This window comes from Euwallacea similis, chromosome 1 (assembly GCF_039881205.1).
Source record: "Euwallacea similis isolate ESF13 chromosome 1, ESF131.1, whole genome shotgun sequence".
Taxonomy (NCBI): domain Eukaryota; kingdom Metazoa; phylum Arthropoda; class Insecta; order Coleoptera; family Curculionidae; genus Euwallacea; species Euwallacea similis.
In genome coordinates, this window is record NC_089609.1 from 5,608,748 (window position 1) to 5,623,276 (window position 14,529).

Below are 14,529 nucleotides of genomic sequence, written 5' to 3' on the forward strand. Positions count from 1 at the left end.
TAAGAACTAATAAATCTCCGACAAATACATAAGACACTCAATTAATTTATTTATTCTCCCCCCCCCCCCCCCCCATTATTTTCGCTCCTGCTAATATCGATCGTTTTTTGTCTTAGTTGCAGTTCATGAATTCAATGAGGATAATGGTCCAGATCATTAAGTTGAACAGTGGAAGTTCCTTCAGGTTAACAATTGAGCAGTTGACTTAAGATTGGAAATTAACCTCGTCATTCCTGCTGTGACGGCCTGCGGGTGCGGAGGTGGTTTTCATTCGGGATAACATTGCGAATTTCGTTTACCTCAAGCACTTTGAGGATTCTTCAAGTTTTAGAACATTAATTATTTCGAACACCCCTTCCAGTATTGCTTTAGCCGTGTTTTACGTTAGGGAATCTTTATTCGAACCACTTTCAGATTATTCTTGCTTATGTATGTATGTGAAATTTCACGATTTATTGTTAGGTTTAAAGTTCGCTGGAGTACCTTTATCTTTAGGGACTATCCCTTGGGAATGTTGACCACCCCTCAGAGAGTACCATTATAAAATTCTTCAATACATTATAGTCAGTGAAATTGCTCTTGAATAAACTATAAAATGTTTAATAATATTCTTCTCGACTCTCGAGGTGGTTGTGAGTCAATAGGTGGGGCAACTTATAGCTCTTAGGTGAAGCTATCTAAGCAGCGCACCACAGCTTTGCAAGGAAGTTAAGCAGGAACAGTTTAATTTTTAAAAAATCTCAGTAATTTTATTATTGTCAACATTATGAAGTACTAACCCCCATTCTTTCCATTGTACCTGATTTTAATTTTCAATAGAAATTTTACCTCAATTTTGCAACAAGTAAAACATCTAACGATGGCGGGGAAACTTGCAAATGTTGCCATTTCCTAAGGTGCTGTGCTGTTTTTTGTCTCATACTTCAGAAATTGTTGCCAATATGTGAGTGTCAACGGTATTACGTCGTCCGAACTGCCTTTGAAATACGATGTCCCTCAGGGATCTGTCCTAGGCCCACCCTTCATCCTGATTTATGTCAACTACTTTTCAGATTACATCACTCCTGCGGATTATTGGCTTTATTTGTCGATGACACTACCCTTAAATGTGAAAGTTGAACCGAGTCTCACCTGAAAACCGCTGCCTAGGTAGCGGAGGTTACGGCACGAGAGTAGTTCTCACCTCATGGTTTGTTCCTTAATAATGAGAGAGAACTAACATTATCGATGGGTGAGAGAGCCAGTTTTCAAATCTGTTCAACTAACTCAACGTTTTGAGGAGTTGGTGTTTTAACGTCCAAAATTCATTTATTAAGTGCAAGGTATTTTCTGGTTTTGTGGACGATATAGAGTGGAACATTCAAATGGAATAAATTTAATATCTGTATATTTTGATACATGCGAAAAAAATACCGAGACATAATAATTTTAGATCCTGAAATTATATCCTACAAAGTAAATATTTCATCCCTAAATTCAACTCCTTTTGGGTAACAGTTGAAACCATCATATTTTTAAATTGGAAGAATGAGTTTGTGACACCTCATTTGAAAAGTCTTTTCATTCCCTATCCAAAATTGCTATAGTTTTAAACTTCATTGCAAAAAATAATAGGAAAAAATACATTGATATAATTAACGAAATTCTCTATAATAAACTAAAAACGTAATAACTAATACTGTTTCATTATTAATAATACAATAAAATAACAAAACAAATCAGTCTTAATGTACCTTGGCTTAAATTTTCCAAATAGGTGGACAGGGAAGCTAGGATCGCTAGAAGGGCCAGCACGATTACCTGATTTTACTTCATTAGATTTTTTCATATGAGGATATGTAGAGTATGATGCACAAAACTAAATCATGCTATCTAGCTGACTTAAGAAAAAGAATAACGCTTTCGATTAAGTCGTCTACGCCTCAGATGTTGATTAACGTTAGAAGACATTTTTATTTACGATTAGTACACTGACGAGGGTTCGAAGCTTGCATTTTAACGTCTCATAGTACATTGAAATTGTTTTATTTTGTTATTTTATTACACTATCCATACCGAAATGGCATTATTTATTCAGTGTTTTACTTATTGTGGAGAATTTCGTCAATTGCATGAATTTATTTTTCCATATTATTCTTTGTAATAGAGTTTAAAACCATAGCAATTTTAAATATAGAGTAAATGTACCTTTCAATTGAGACATTACAAACCCATTGTTTCAATTTAAAAATTTGAGGGTCGCAACTGAACAAGAGGTTGAAAAAAATGAGAGTGAAAATTTTTACGTTGCAAGATGTAACATTATTTCAGAATCTAAAACTGTTTCGATATTTTTTTTTCGCATATGTCGAAATATGCAGATTTTTCCATTGGCTATTCGACACTGCATATACGATCCACGATGCCAAAATCTTCCTTTCGTTCCGTTCCTATTGAATGCTCTATACCTTTTGCGGATTTACCATATATTTTTCCTACATGTAAGTTTATTCGCACTAAATTTTTTTATTGTTGAACATTTTCGGCTGATCGCCTCGCAGTAAGTATCCATGATGAAACTGATTGGGGAAATTTTGTATGTGGGTACATCTTCAGACATGCCCAGCATTACGTCTGTGTTGACTACTTGGTACGCGTACATGTCTGATGAAGTCGATAAGTACCAATACGCGTTGCCGGGTTCCCCAACATTCACTGCCTATTTTTGTTTGAAGATGCTACTCTTTATGCGGATTTACGATTTGCTTCTTTTATACAGAAAATATGGCCTACTGAATTGGAAATTCACTAGGGGACTTTTATTATTCTAAATTTCTTATTTCGATTCGTCGACTCTTTATAAAATGCATTAATGAAAGTCATTAGGTTTTCCCCTTAGACCTTTCTAATGGCATTTAATCAAATATCAATTATTCTAATTAGACAAAACTCCTTTACGAAATTATCCAATTTTTTCCGTAGCCTCAAGACAGGAGCATGGACTCGAGACATCACTCCAACGATTAAGGAGAATTTAATTTTCGCTTCAAAGACTGGGGAGGCTCCAATGGCCATTTAAAAAGTTTTAAAGATCTACCTGAAGGGACCCTCCAGGCTGCTTTTTTTATTTAATTAAGTGTAAAGATGATTATGTTAATAGAGCAGACCTGGAGATTAGGCTGAAAAATGCTGTTTTTAACGTCGAAGGGGGACCCCTCCCTCGTAAATCACTTTTAGAGACCTTTGCCTTATTTAGGTCGCGACTATTGCGCTCTCAAGGGCGGTTATCATACACACGTCTCCCTGGGTTCCAATAAAGCAATAAAATTATCTTTTCTTCCCCATACGCCAATCAAGTTGAAACACTTGTTAACTTAAAACGCCGAAAATTTGCTCCATCTCGACCTTATCTCACACTTTATAACCTGAGGGTATTGTGTAATAATATTAGTGGCACTCCTCTATCCCTTGTTCTAGATACTTGACGTGGAAACCACCTTATTGCTGTTAAAGCCAAGAATCGATTTACAGTTTCGTTTCTGACAGTAACTGGAAATTTCTTTTTCTAGATAGAACAATATCAAAATGTGCGAGAGCGCTTACAACTCGCCACTTCCAACAAGAAGACTGACTGAATCCTGCTGTAGTAGTCCCGCTAGGAGTATTAGAAGTCACAATATCGAATTTCTTTCGGATTCTGATGGCGAATTTGATGACAAGGAGTTGGCCACGGAAGTTCCAGGACTGCCAGATCAAACCGTCATTTCTGGATGGTTAAAGTTCAGAGACAACAAGAAGGTAAGACATGATTTGATTATTTAAATTTTATAGTTAAGCTTCCGTGACAGCCACGATGATAAATTTTTGATGATTTTCCTGCAGTTTGTCGTTCAACAATGCTTGTGAGTGGAATTGTGCTCACTTATTTACAAATAGGTCTTCGTCCGGACCGCGTAAAACACGCGAGTTTTGAATAACTCCTCACCATAAAACATTTACGTCCCCACCGTTTAGGTTGGAATTGTTGGGAAGTTCTTTGGTGTAATTGCATGTAATATGGGTTTGAAAAAGGTTAGTTTATCACGAATAGCTATGGAGACGGGCTTTTGTGAAAGAAAAACCAACGTTAAGGATTTTAGTTAGTGGCAAGTTTAGACTAGCTGCCTTCTGAAAAGTCCAATTAATGACAAAAATGTCTCTTTGCTTTACTAAGAAATTAACGAAGATTTGTAACTTGATTAAGTTGCAATCTTTACTAATTCTTGCGATGAAGCTCCACCAAAACTGATGGAGGGCATAGTAAGATATACACAGCTCTTGTTCTCACTGTTATTAAGTTTTAAAACTTGACTCAACTGAAAAGTCGAATACTTTTCAGTAAAGCAATATTCATAATTACGTTGAGATTTCTATTCGCCTAAACCTACTTGCACAACTAACTAAGAATTCTTCTCTTCCAAGGATCTTTTGCCATGTTCTTATAGACACAAAATCAAGAGGATTTATGCTCGGCAGAGCAATGCCCTTTTGAGTAAGTTCGTTAGAAGGAAGGTCTTCAAGTATGTCGCAGAATAATCCTGAAAGAGAAATTTTCTGCCTCCTTTATTGTCCCCATTATTCCGTCAAAGACCGGAACCATACTCTTGTTAGCTTACTCCTATTCGCTCTAGTTAATGTTTCGGATGGAAACTTAGAATTATTTCTAAGTGTGTGAATTGCCAACATGCCCAAACTCATTAGTTGGAAAATTAATTTCCAATACTCCTAGATGGGATTGACATGCATCTGTTTGCCATTCGCCGAACTTTCCGATGGAGTTATCTAAATTACTCTAATTGTCTAAATAGACACGTTAAGATGCCTCGAACTCTCAAACTAAACCTAATTTAAACAAAGTCAATACTAATTTCCACCTCATTACGAGCAAACTCCCGAACTACCACCATTAGGGGCAAAACTCCAGCCACTTATATCTTACCGCCCACTTTTCAAACTAGAGGATTAAGCACGTTAGTTTAGCTTTGCGAAGGTGGAATCTTCCCAACAGAACCGGTGTCGAACAAATTCGCATATAAGCTCATAACTCCGATCTATATGACACATCACTTATTATCATTACATAAAACAACCAAGTGAAGCTCTCGTAAGAAATAATTTTAGGTTAAAATTCAATAATACATCAAGTTGCACTTAATTGAGATGTTATTGTTGTCAATTATAGCACTTAAACATGAATATGAGTCATACAGCGATAAATTGTGCATCTGAGCTAGTCCTGGCCTTGAATGGAAAGTCATCCAGGGAAAGTTGTAACTTTGCCCTCATTCTATCTCTCTCTCCCTCGGTAATTATGTGTGAACACAGTGTTTGTGTTAATGTTCAGGTGCTTTAAAGTTACCGCTGAAAGTTGGAAGAGCAAAAAGTGAAGTTGGCGTCAGCTGCGCAGATAAAGATGTTCCGGACGTGTTTAAGTGTTGATTTAGCACGTTTTACGAGTGGCGAATTGAGATTTAATGCTGATTGTTCAAGAACTTCGTGATGGGACTGCATTTTTCATTAAAAGCCCAAACAAACGTTTTAACAGAATGTAAATCTTACTTGAAACAAACTACAAAGATTAAACTTGGCACGATACGCATCTACAAGCTCTAATTGCGGAGAATGGTATAAAAGGCATGATAAGGGAAGGCAGTTTTTTATATGAATTTAACACGCAATATCCACGCTATTATGGTAAGTTGGAAGTGATTTGCACATTAATATATTATGCTGGCCGAATGTGGGAGTTATCAGCCGACCTTATCACTTGCAGTGTTGTTGAAACAATTACGTTGAGTTGTGGAACAATGGCCTTTAAAATAGCCTCAGGAAAGTGGGTTCGGTCCTATAAGATAAGTTATAGGTATACAATTTCATATGGTAATCGGGAGAAAATTTCAAGAAGGCAAAGAGTTTTTATGGTTTGGTTCTCACTGGACGCAACTCCCTCTTCAGATGAAACTTGAGAAATCTAGAAGATGTTTCATTAAATATATTGGCAGCTCTTTTTCTCGTCATGAACAGGGTGTTTCAGATTGGATGGTTTTATGGGGTATTTGAGTTATTATTGAAGTTAGCAATATCTTTTCGGCTGTGTTAGATTTCCATGAAACGAAAGTCGTTAGTGACGAAAAAGCCATCTCCATCTTCATGGAGATGGCCACCATGCAGCCCTATTCCAATCAATAATCAAGGCAATGGTTCACAGTCGCGCCAGCTGTCACTGTGAAACTCAAATTCCTTTTCTATTTTCATTTACATCGCTGTCTTCTTTCGATCCTTTCGGATCGTCAAAGCCGCTTCGTAAATCCTAACAAAACAAATACGAGTTTAACGCGATTCAATAGTTGACAATTTAATCCGCTTCATTAATCGGATTAATGTTCCACGAAATAAACGTAGTCATTTTTCGCTAATTCCGAATTCGACGATTGAGATCAATCTGACAATTTGCATTTTTGAAGTAATTTGTTCTGGTCCGGGCACGAAGAATTTCAAAGACTCCCGAACCGGCTGAACTGTTCGAGAATTTTGGGAAAGTTTGGTCCATGCAGGTACCTGAAAGGGGAACTTACATTGAGCTTTTTTATTTTTCAAGTTCCTCATGAAGTTTTTGAGAAAAGAAAGACTAATTCTAAGCCTTTCGAACCGTCTCAAGGCAGTTGAGACGCAAGTTTCTTGATGAAGAACTGCACTAACTCTCCACGGGTGCATTACGTGAAACATTTCCTTCGAATAAGAATTCTGACGTCTCTGGTGATTTATGCCCGCTTGTTAGCTGAAATATTAATGCCATTCCTGGTTCTCGGTGTTTCAAATTTACGAAAACCCCCAGAGAGGCACAAGTAGCCTGTGAATACAATTACGGGCGAGAGCTGAAGAATTTTAAATAAACCCCCGATATTAAAACCTTTTAATCAAGAGCTTAAGGCAATTAAGAATATTTCATTAAGTGCGCGTGACGGCGTCAATAGGAAAAATTCATAAAAATTCATGAGGCCTCTTCGTAATACAACACCAAACTAACGTTTCTAATGATTTATGCAAACCAGTTGAGGGCTTTAATTAAAAGAAACCGCTGCCGCTCTGCAAATCTAAAAGACGCTTCCAGGTAATTCCAGAGCGTCTGAATATTTCCCTTTGTTCAAATGTAAATATGCTCTAATGCCGGTTTAGAGGGGACCCCACTCAAGAGGGTGATTATGGAGTTAGGTTCACTACTTCTTGTCCCTCGGAGAGTTTTTATAGCGCTGGAAATCCTCTTAGTGCATTATGAGCAACTGCATAATAAGCACAATACAAACCGAAAGCTAGGAAAAATCCTGGTTTATTTCAATTCCACCACCATTTATACTCAGCTCGACAGAAAGTTTTAATTTAAAATCGATTCCCTTATTCCCGGTGAACAAGGTAATTCCAGAACATGCGGGCGGGTCTTTTTCGGGAAATAAACGGAAAAACTTCAAATGAAAGTAATTCTAAAGTTAGAGTCAATATTGATGATAAAATCGGTTTGGCCGCGTTATTTGCCGACGCAAGCGGCCGTTTACATTTACAGTTTGAAGAATACATTTCGAGGGATTTGCGAAAGTTTTATTTGCGATGGTCACAACCTCGGCGAAGCATATTTTCCAGTGTCAACATTTAGATAAGATAAAATTCTAATTCGTACGATATGAATCCCGTAATAAAACAAACAGTCTCTGCAATCAGGGTTGAAGTTTTAATAGTTTTTTCGGAAAGGAATCCACTTGTGAAACCCAATATCTTCCACATTTTAAAGTCAAACTCGTAAAAACCAGAAAGCCATTACCGTCAAACTTTTTCCCTGCTTAATATATACACAATTAAATGGGGGGATCGTCTTCAAAACTCGCATTTTTAAAGCATTATCGGCGTTTTTACGACTTCTCGCTCAGGAAAATGAGGATTGATGTATATTCATGAGAGGGACGGGGGAGACGTATAATCGACACAGCCGAAAAACGTTTAAGCAGTATTGCAAATAATTATTTTCAAGGGCACGATGGAGGAAAATGCTGCTATGCAGGCTTTGGAAGTATTCAAAAAACATATTTTAAAAAAACACATTAAAGATACTCTAATGGACTCTCCAAGTAGTAGCTAAACTGCACAAATCTGTAATCCTTGTTTCGATCCGTCGTGACGTATTAATATGCTTCTGATGGTCGTCTTTTTCATCATCGACTTCTTGATTTAATTTTGTCTTAAAATTCTTTTCACCCGCCGATCACACTAAAGGTATTGAAGGAAGCATAACATAAAATTACATGGAAATTAAAAAAACTAGCAAGAACACACAAGAGAAAAACTAGCCAAATGAAAATGTATGACGTCAAAGAGAAAATAAAATAAACAAAAATGAAATTAAAAGACATGAAGGAATTTACGTTATCCTGCAAACCATTAATTTGATATCAGAGGTAAATTATAGAAGAAAAATGCCCGTAAAGTTATTGGAAAATGTGTAAATTCATTTAAATCCTATAATATTTGTGTAGAAGTGGTCCCTACTCTGAGGTAAGACTAACTTAAAATGACAATAGAAACGGACAAAAAAGAATGAAAAAGAGTAGCAAGGAAATGAAAGGTTAAAGAAGACAAATTAAAAATTCCTCGATTGACAGAAACATAGACAGCAGGAGAAGGAAGTTCAAACCAATAATCTTATATTAGGAGAAGTCAAACTATAGAGCATAATAAGCTAGTGCTTCTAACACTCCATGACTTTAACTTGGGTCAAACTTGACTCATGCATAATGCATTCCCAAACCCGCTTCAAATAATGGTGCTGTCCGATATGGGTAAACGATAAAGGAAAATTAATCTGCGTAAAGTAGCCATGTAGATCGAACATCTTGTATAAACTGCCCCAAGATATTGGTTTTACGGTTAAAGATGAGCCACGGACTAGACGAACTATGCACACAAATGCCGTCTGATATACCACCATTATGGTATTGCGAATTACGCGCTTACAGTGTGTTTGGCGAAACTTTATGGCTAATACGTGTCTGTGAACATCTTCTTAAACTTTAAAGTGGTAATTAAATTTAGATGGTTTTGTGTGAGGCACTGTGAGGCCGGATTCAAAGTAAATCCAATGTTGAAGGGCAGCGCCCTTCCTAATCCCTCCTTTTATCCAAAATCCGCAGAAATCCCTGCCCCTCTAAGTTTACTACTGTAGTCGCGCAAATCAAAGCCTTCTTTACTGACCGCTGCCCAAAAGGGATTTCTAAGGCATTATTAAACGGTTTTTCTTATTATTTTTCTCAGACGTTTTCAGTTATATTTAGTCAGCCTCTGGCAGACTTAAGACTTATTCCCCCTTTATGAATGAAATTGTCATCCTAAATAAAAACTAAAAATCTTCGAAAATTCAGTAAAGTCTCGCTTAAACCCGGGTGGTTTCCTTCAGGTATTTCACTTCAGAACTTTGGCTGTTAACGAAGCCCAAAGGCCCTGTCTAAAGCGTGCTGTATCCGAAATTGATTGCGGCCTTTATTGGCCTATAGCACGATAACTAACATAGGTTTTCATTTAACCCAAACTCTCTGGGATTTGTAAAATTCCGAATATTCCTCCCAAAAGGTTTCGAGGGATAGAGTCTAAATTTTCATTAACATCTGAATTTTTGGATTGTGTGGCGACATAAAAAAATTATACTGCGAATGCAAAATCCTGCCGTCACGGTATATATTAAACGTATTTTGAGTTATGGTCAAACTGCAGGACGTGTACTAAATTTAATAAAAGCGGTGGACTTTAATGTTTCCATTCCAGCACCGCTGACCGCTGCGCAAATGTTGTAATGAAATTTTATCACATTCGGCTGTCATGCTGTATGGCGTAATTATTGGTCAAATATTGCTGTTCTCGCGTTTAAAGGGCTCTCAAAGGAAGGCCGCCAGGTTCCAATGGTGAAAGAGTCAGGTGGAACCCACCCAAGGTAAACGTATTATCCTGTAACTATATTCAAATGTACGAAAAAATGTATATATTATATCACGAGCATTTATGTCTTAATCAGGAACATTGATTCTATTGTAACTTACTTCCAATTAATTCTCAAAATTTTAGTTCCTATATACTGAGCCCCTACAAATTCTCGAAATGTCCAGATTTAGCCACGGTATTCAACTCGGTTACTGCCAAATTCTGGTAACGTCCCAATAGTTCGATCTGAACCAAGTTACATGAAAGTTGTAAAATGTTCGTTTGGAGATTGGTCTGAGTTACATGAAAATTTTTCGAAGATTCCTTCCGTTGACTAATTTAAAAATTGACCTACTTTTTTTCTTTAAATTGCTAGTTATCGATTCGGGTTACGTGCCAATTCTCGAAATTTTCTCCTCAGATCTCGCAAAAGGTTTTTTTGAAAATTACATCACAGTATCAGAATATTGGAGGGCTACATGTAGGAGCAAAATTTCTGCAAGATCAAAAGCGAATAACAATTCCAGAAGAAGTTTTAGAGAAGAAATTATTGAAATATCTTGGTAAAGAAAAAGGGTTAAAATCCACTTATATTTGAAAAATAAAATCTAATAAGTTTTAAGTCGTTAGAAGTATGAGATTCTCCAGAAACCAAAACTTTGAGACTTCAGGCAAAAAGTTTATCCACAGTTAGCCACAAGGATTAAATAAATGGCACTTAAGATAGAACGCTATTAGAAATTGAGTCTTGTGATAGGATCAACGAAGGTAGCTCAGTGGAATGAGGCCTCAGGAATCTTTATTCAACACTGGGTAAAAAGCAGTTTCTTCGATTTGATTTGAGGTTGATCTGAAGACTAAAGGCGAAAGAAGGTTTCAATCATGGTAGGCATACCTTGTTGGTCTAATACATTTAACGGTGCTTTAGAGCATCATTAACATGTGAAACAATCCGCGAAACTGCCTCTAAATGAAGTGCATCATGTCCTGAGCGGCATCACGCTTCAAAATTCATTATTTAAGGAAAACGACGATCATTGTCTGAACCTGTCCGCTCTCTCCACATCCACATTTAAAATACAAAGCATATCCTGCTTGTCTTTGTCTATTGCCAGGCTTTGAAGTCCGCAGGAGCATTCCCATCCAGATAATTCCTGATAGAGGTAAGCAGACGTCGAAGCCCCAGAGCGTGCGGCCGCTTTTTCAATGCCCGACCACATTTCTCGTTTCCCAAATTTCAGTATTTAATTACCATATTTGGTCATCCACGTGCAGAATATTCTGAAATTCACGTATTCAAATACGAAACAATACAACAAAAGTGCTTTCGCAGCAGCACCTGAATTACAGACGATTCCTTGCATCTCTCGGAAGTTGTAACATTCCTACTTAGGAAAAGTATTTTGTTCAATAATTTACCCTTATGTTACTTCTGGGAGAGATTCCAAAAACACTCTGTTTGCCTTTTTATTGGACGAATTTGTATTCTCCAAGGTAGTGCTTGCTAGAGAACGAGATTTTTAAAATTGAGACGCTATGACGTGGTATTTGTCTCGGAGCCAGGATGCTGTAAATCCCTTTCCGCTGAAACGTATTTATATGCGTCCGAAACAAACTTATAATCCGATTTCCGCGATTTATACTGGCTTGATATCAAAACATCCCCTTCTCTAACAGACTTGGGGGTGTCATAATCCCCAAAATCCCCTAAAGTTTGTTAGTTTTGCAGCCCAACACAATCGTTTACGACTATAGCTCTAGAGGGAGGGGGTTTAAAAATATTGCCCTTTTAGGAAGAGCACTAAGAATGGTGAATAGTATTATACTTGTACCCCTATTGTGTGCGTTATTGCGCCCCCTTATTGCAATCCTTTAGGGGACCTTAAGTCGATTTTATGGTTTAGCGGGCAAGGAAATGGAAAAAACAAAGATGCTGATGAATTTTAATGACATCGAATTGCACGTGCAGGTTGGAGTTTTCTCAGGGGTTTGTTTTTGACCCCCTGCAAGAGAGAGATATCGAAATAGAGAATTAATGCAAAACGTCTCTGAAAACCTTGTTAAAACTTTATACTAAACAAGATTAAGATTATCTGCCCTCACAGCCGACTTAAGCCGTAACAGCGAATGTCGAGTAATTTTCTAGTCGTAATAGTTCTTGATTTGGAATCTCGGTGAAAACCACTCCATTCGCGGAAAGTTATTGTTACAGTCCTAGTTTCATTATCTTCGCTCCGGTGCTCAAGGCATTATCTTAACTACCAGTTGCTATAATTCGTTACGACCAGTGTAACACATACTCAAATTCAGTATATTAGTGGCTTATCTGGGGGTTTTGTGTCGGGTTTCCGCAAAAAGTGGTAGCCATAATTTTAGTCTCGGGATGTAAATTCGCTTCTGGTAATATATTAGGAAAGAATTGCTGGTTTTATTTGGGGAATTTTGTGGATATTTGGGGCCATTAGTGTGTAAAATGTTTCCCTTTTGGTGTACTGCGTTCACAGTAAGTAATGGGGAATCCCAGCGGTGGAAAGCATTATCGTCACGATCATGGAAATGTAGCTGACAAGTTAGGAACATAAACTCTTAGCGATGTTCTCAATTATCTGCTTCCAAATCTTAGAAAAATATTGGGCCAATTTATTTTTTATCGTTTCAAGCAGCTTCCTTTGCTTTCGTATAGAGATCAGCGACAGTTTTTGAGAGAGATCTGCCCAAGGAGGGTAAATTTACACGTTTATTCGTATACGTCTCCAAATTCTGTCGTTTGCAGAACACGAAAATGTCTTGGGATCTTGTTGAGGCGCATTACTCATTCTTTTTTTAACGTTTACTAGTTTCACACAATTTAAATATTCACCTCTCATACATTTTAATTTACTGTTTATTTTCGTTTTTCTACCCTTCTGCCTTAGCTTCTGAAGACGGTAACCAATTTGTCACCGAATTGCTAACAAGGGTGTTCGCCCGGGCCCTTAGTAGCAGGTGCCTTGTTCTCAGTTAGCTTTAGCTGCGAATAGTGTTACTGGTGTGTAAGGCGTTATTCCCAAAAACGAAAAAAATACCTTAGCGCTCTAGGTACACATCTGCAGCTTCTAAGACACCTACTTAAACGGATTGCATTGCCCAAGCTTCCTTAAGTAATAAACTTGGCTTTTAGTACCGCAATGCGAGTTTCAATCAGAAAACTTTGCCGCCACTTTTATCATCGACTCCATCTTAAAGCGAGCGACAACAACTCTTTCCGACACACCGAAACTCCTAATGCAACTCAATGCAAAGCAGCCGAACTCCCTGTACATAAATTCCGGGCTTGTGTGGTACATGTAGTCCTTTCAGGGGAAGTGTCAGGCCTCGAAGTGCTATAAATTCCTTTTTGCCTAAACCGTGTGCAACTTAGGAAAGTTTCGATCCTTTAAAGGGTTTGTAATACATAAAGTCCGGCGTTTCGGTGATAAATACTCTCGGGACGGTGTCCCGGACAAATTTATCCTTTAAATGCGTTCAGCGACCGAAGAAGATTTTGGGAAGTTTCGCTGATTCAATTTTCCGTTTCGAGTTTTCCGGTGTGTATTTTTCTATATTGCTGTTTTATGCAATGTGCACATTTAATCCCTGAAACTTCATTTTAAAGGCCTGTTAATGGAAAGTTTTCCTTTCTGGGCATTTCCATTGAAATTTACTCTACTGTAGGCATAGTGCTTTTGAACATATTCGTACATTTTTTTAACAGGAACATGTTGTACGCTGCTATTGTTCTTTTGCTTTCAGATGATTGCGATAAGCGAGAATAACAAAGGTATTTGCTAATGTTTAAACGCAGCTGAAGGACCTTCAAAGGAGTGACTGACTAAATTATAAATCAACCTTATTATAAAATTCAATTTATTCCCTGGGGCTTTCTTTATCTTTTAATAATTCGGTTCTAAGCAGCCTCGTTAAGATGTATTTGCTTTAAATTAAGGCTTCCTGAATTTTCCTCACTGAAATCTAGGCATTAAGAAAAATATATTGTGTCTGCTGCGTTCATCTGAAAATAAATGACACCGGCAAGAACGTAAAATTTTAAAGAAGTTATGTGTTCGATACAAATGTAGATTTCGCTATCTATTTATATGCAAATTTCCACTCAAAATGGCAGACAGTGTTGAAGCGGGCATAAAACTTATCGGTTACATCATCGAAGAATCGTAATATTGCTCGTTACAGTCATCTGATGTCGGTGCATTTTAAAATCGAGAGTTACATTAAATTTATATTTCATGATTTCAGGAGAATTTAGTCTCCTTCTTATATTCTGATTCAAAATATTACGACAGCGCGTCTTTTTTATTAGAGATTTATTATTCAAAAGACGCATTTTGCCATGGCTGATAGCAAAAAGTTTCTATTAAATGAAAATTCGCAGAGCAAGGTCGTTGTGATGGGAAGTTTCTTTCCACATAAATAAAACATTTGAAATTTTCTGATTTAACTAGTTCGCACGTTGATTTGTCCAACTTCTTCCACCGTTTTCTCAGATTCTTTTTCCTTCCTTATTGTCCATTCCCTATA

General features: G+C 37.3%; 2 protein-coding genes across 3 annotated transcripts in view; one reads left to right on the top strand and one right to left on the bottom strand.

Annotated features, from left to right (window-relative positions):
* The window catches only part of LOC136410300 (RYamide receptor-like), a 34,000-nt gene that overhangs the window by 16,892 nt on the left and 2,579 nt on the right, over positions 1-14,529 (bottom strand). The gene's annotated exons all lie outside the window — the stretch shown is intronic.
* The window catches only part of LOC136413871 (uncharacterized), a 224,139-nt gene that overhangs the window by 6,464 nt on the left and 203,146 nt on the right, over positions 1-14,529 (top strand). For both annotated transcript variants that reach the window (XM_066397625.1, XM_066397633.1), the window contains exon 2: positions 3,549-3,777. In XM_066397625.1, coding sequence (XP_066253722.1) covers positions 3,565-3,777 — 213 coding nt within the window. In that variant the 5' untranslated portion in view covers positions 3,549-3,564. The remainder of the gene's footprint in view (positions 1-3,548; positions 3,778-14,529) is intronic.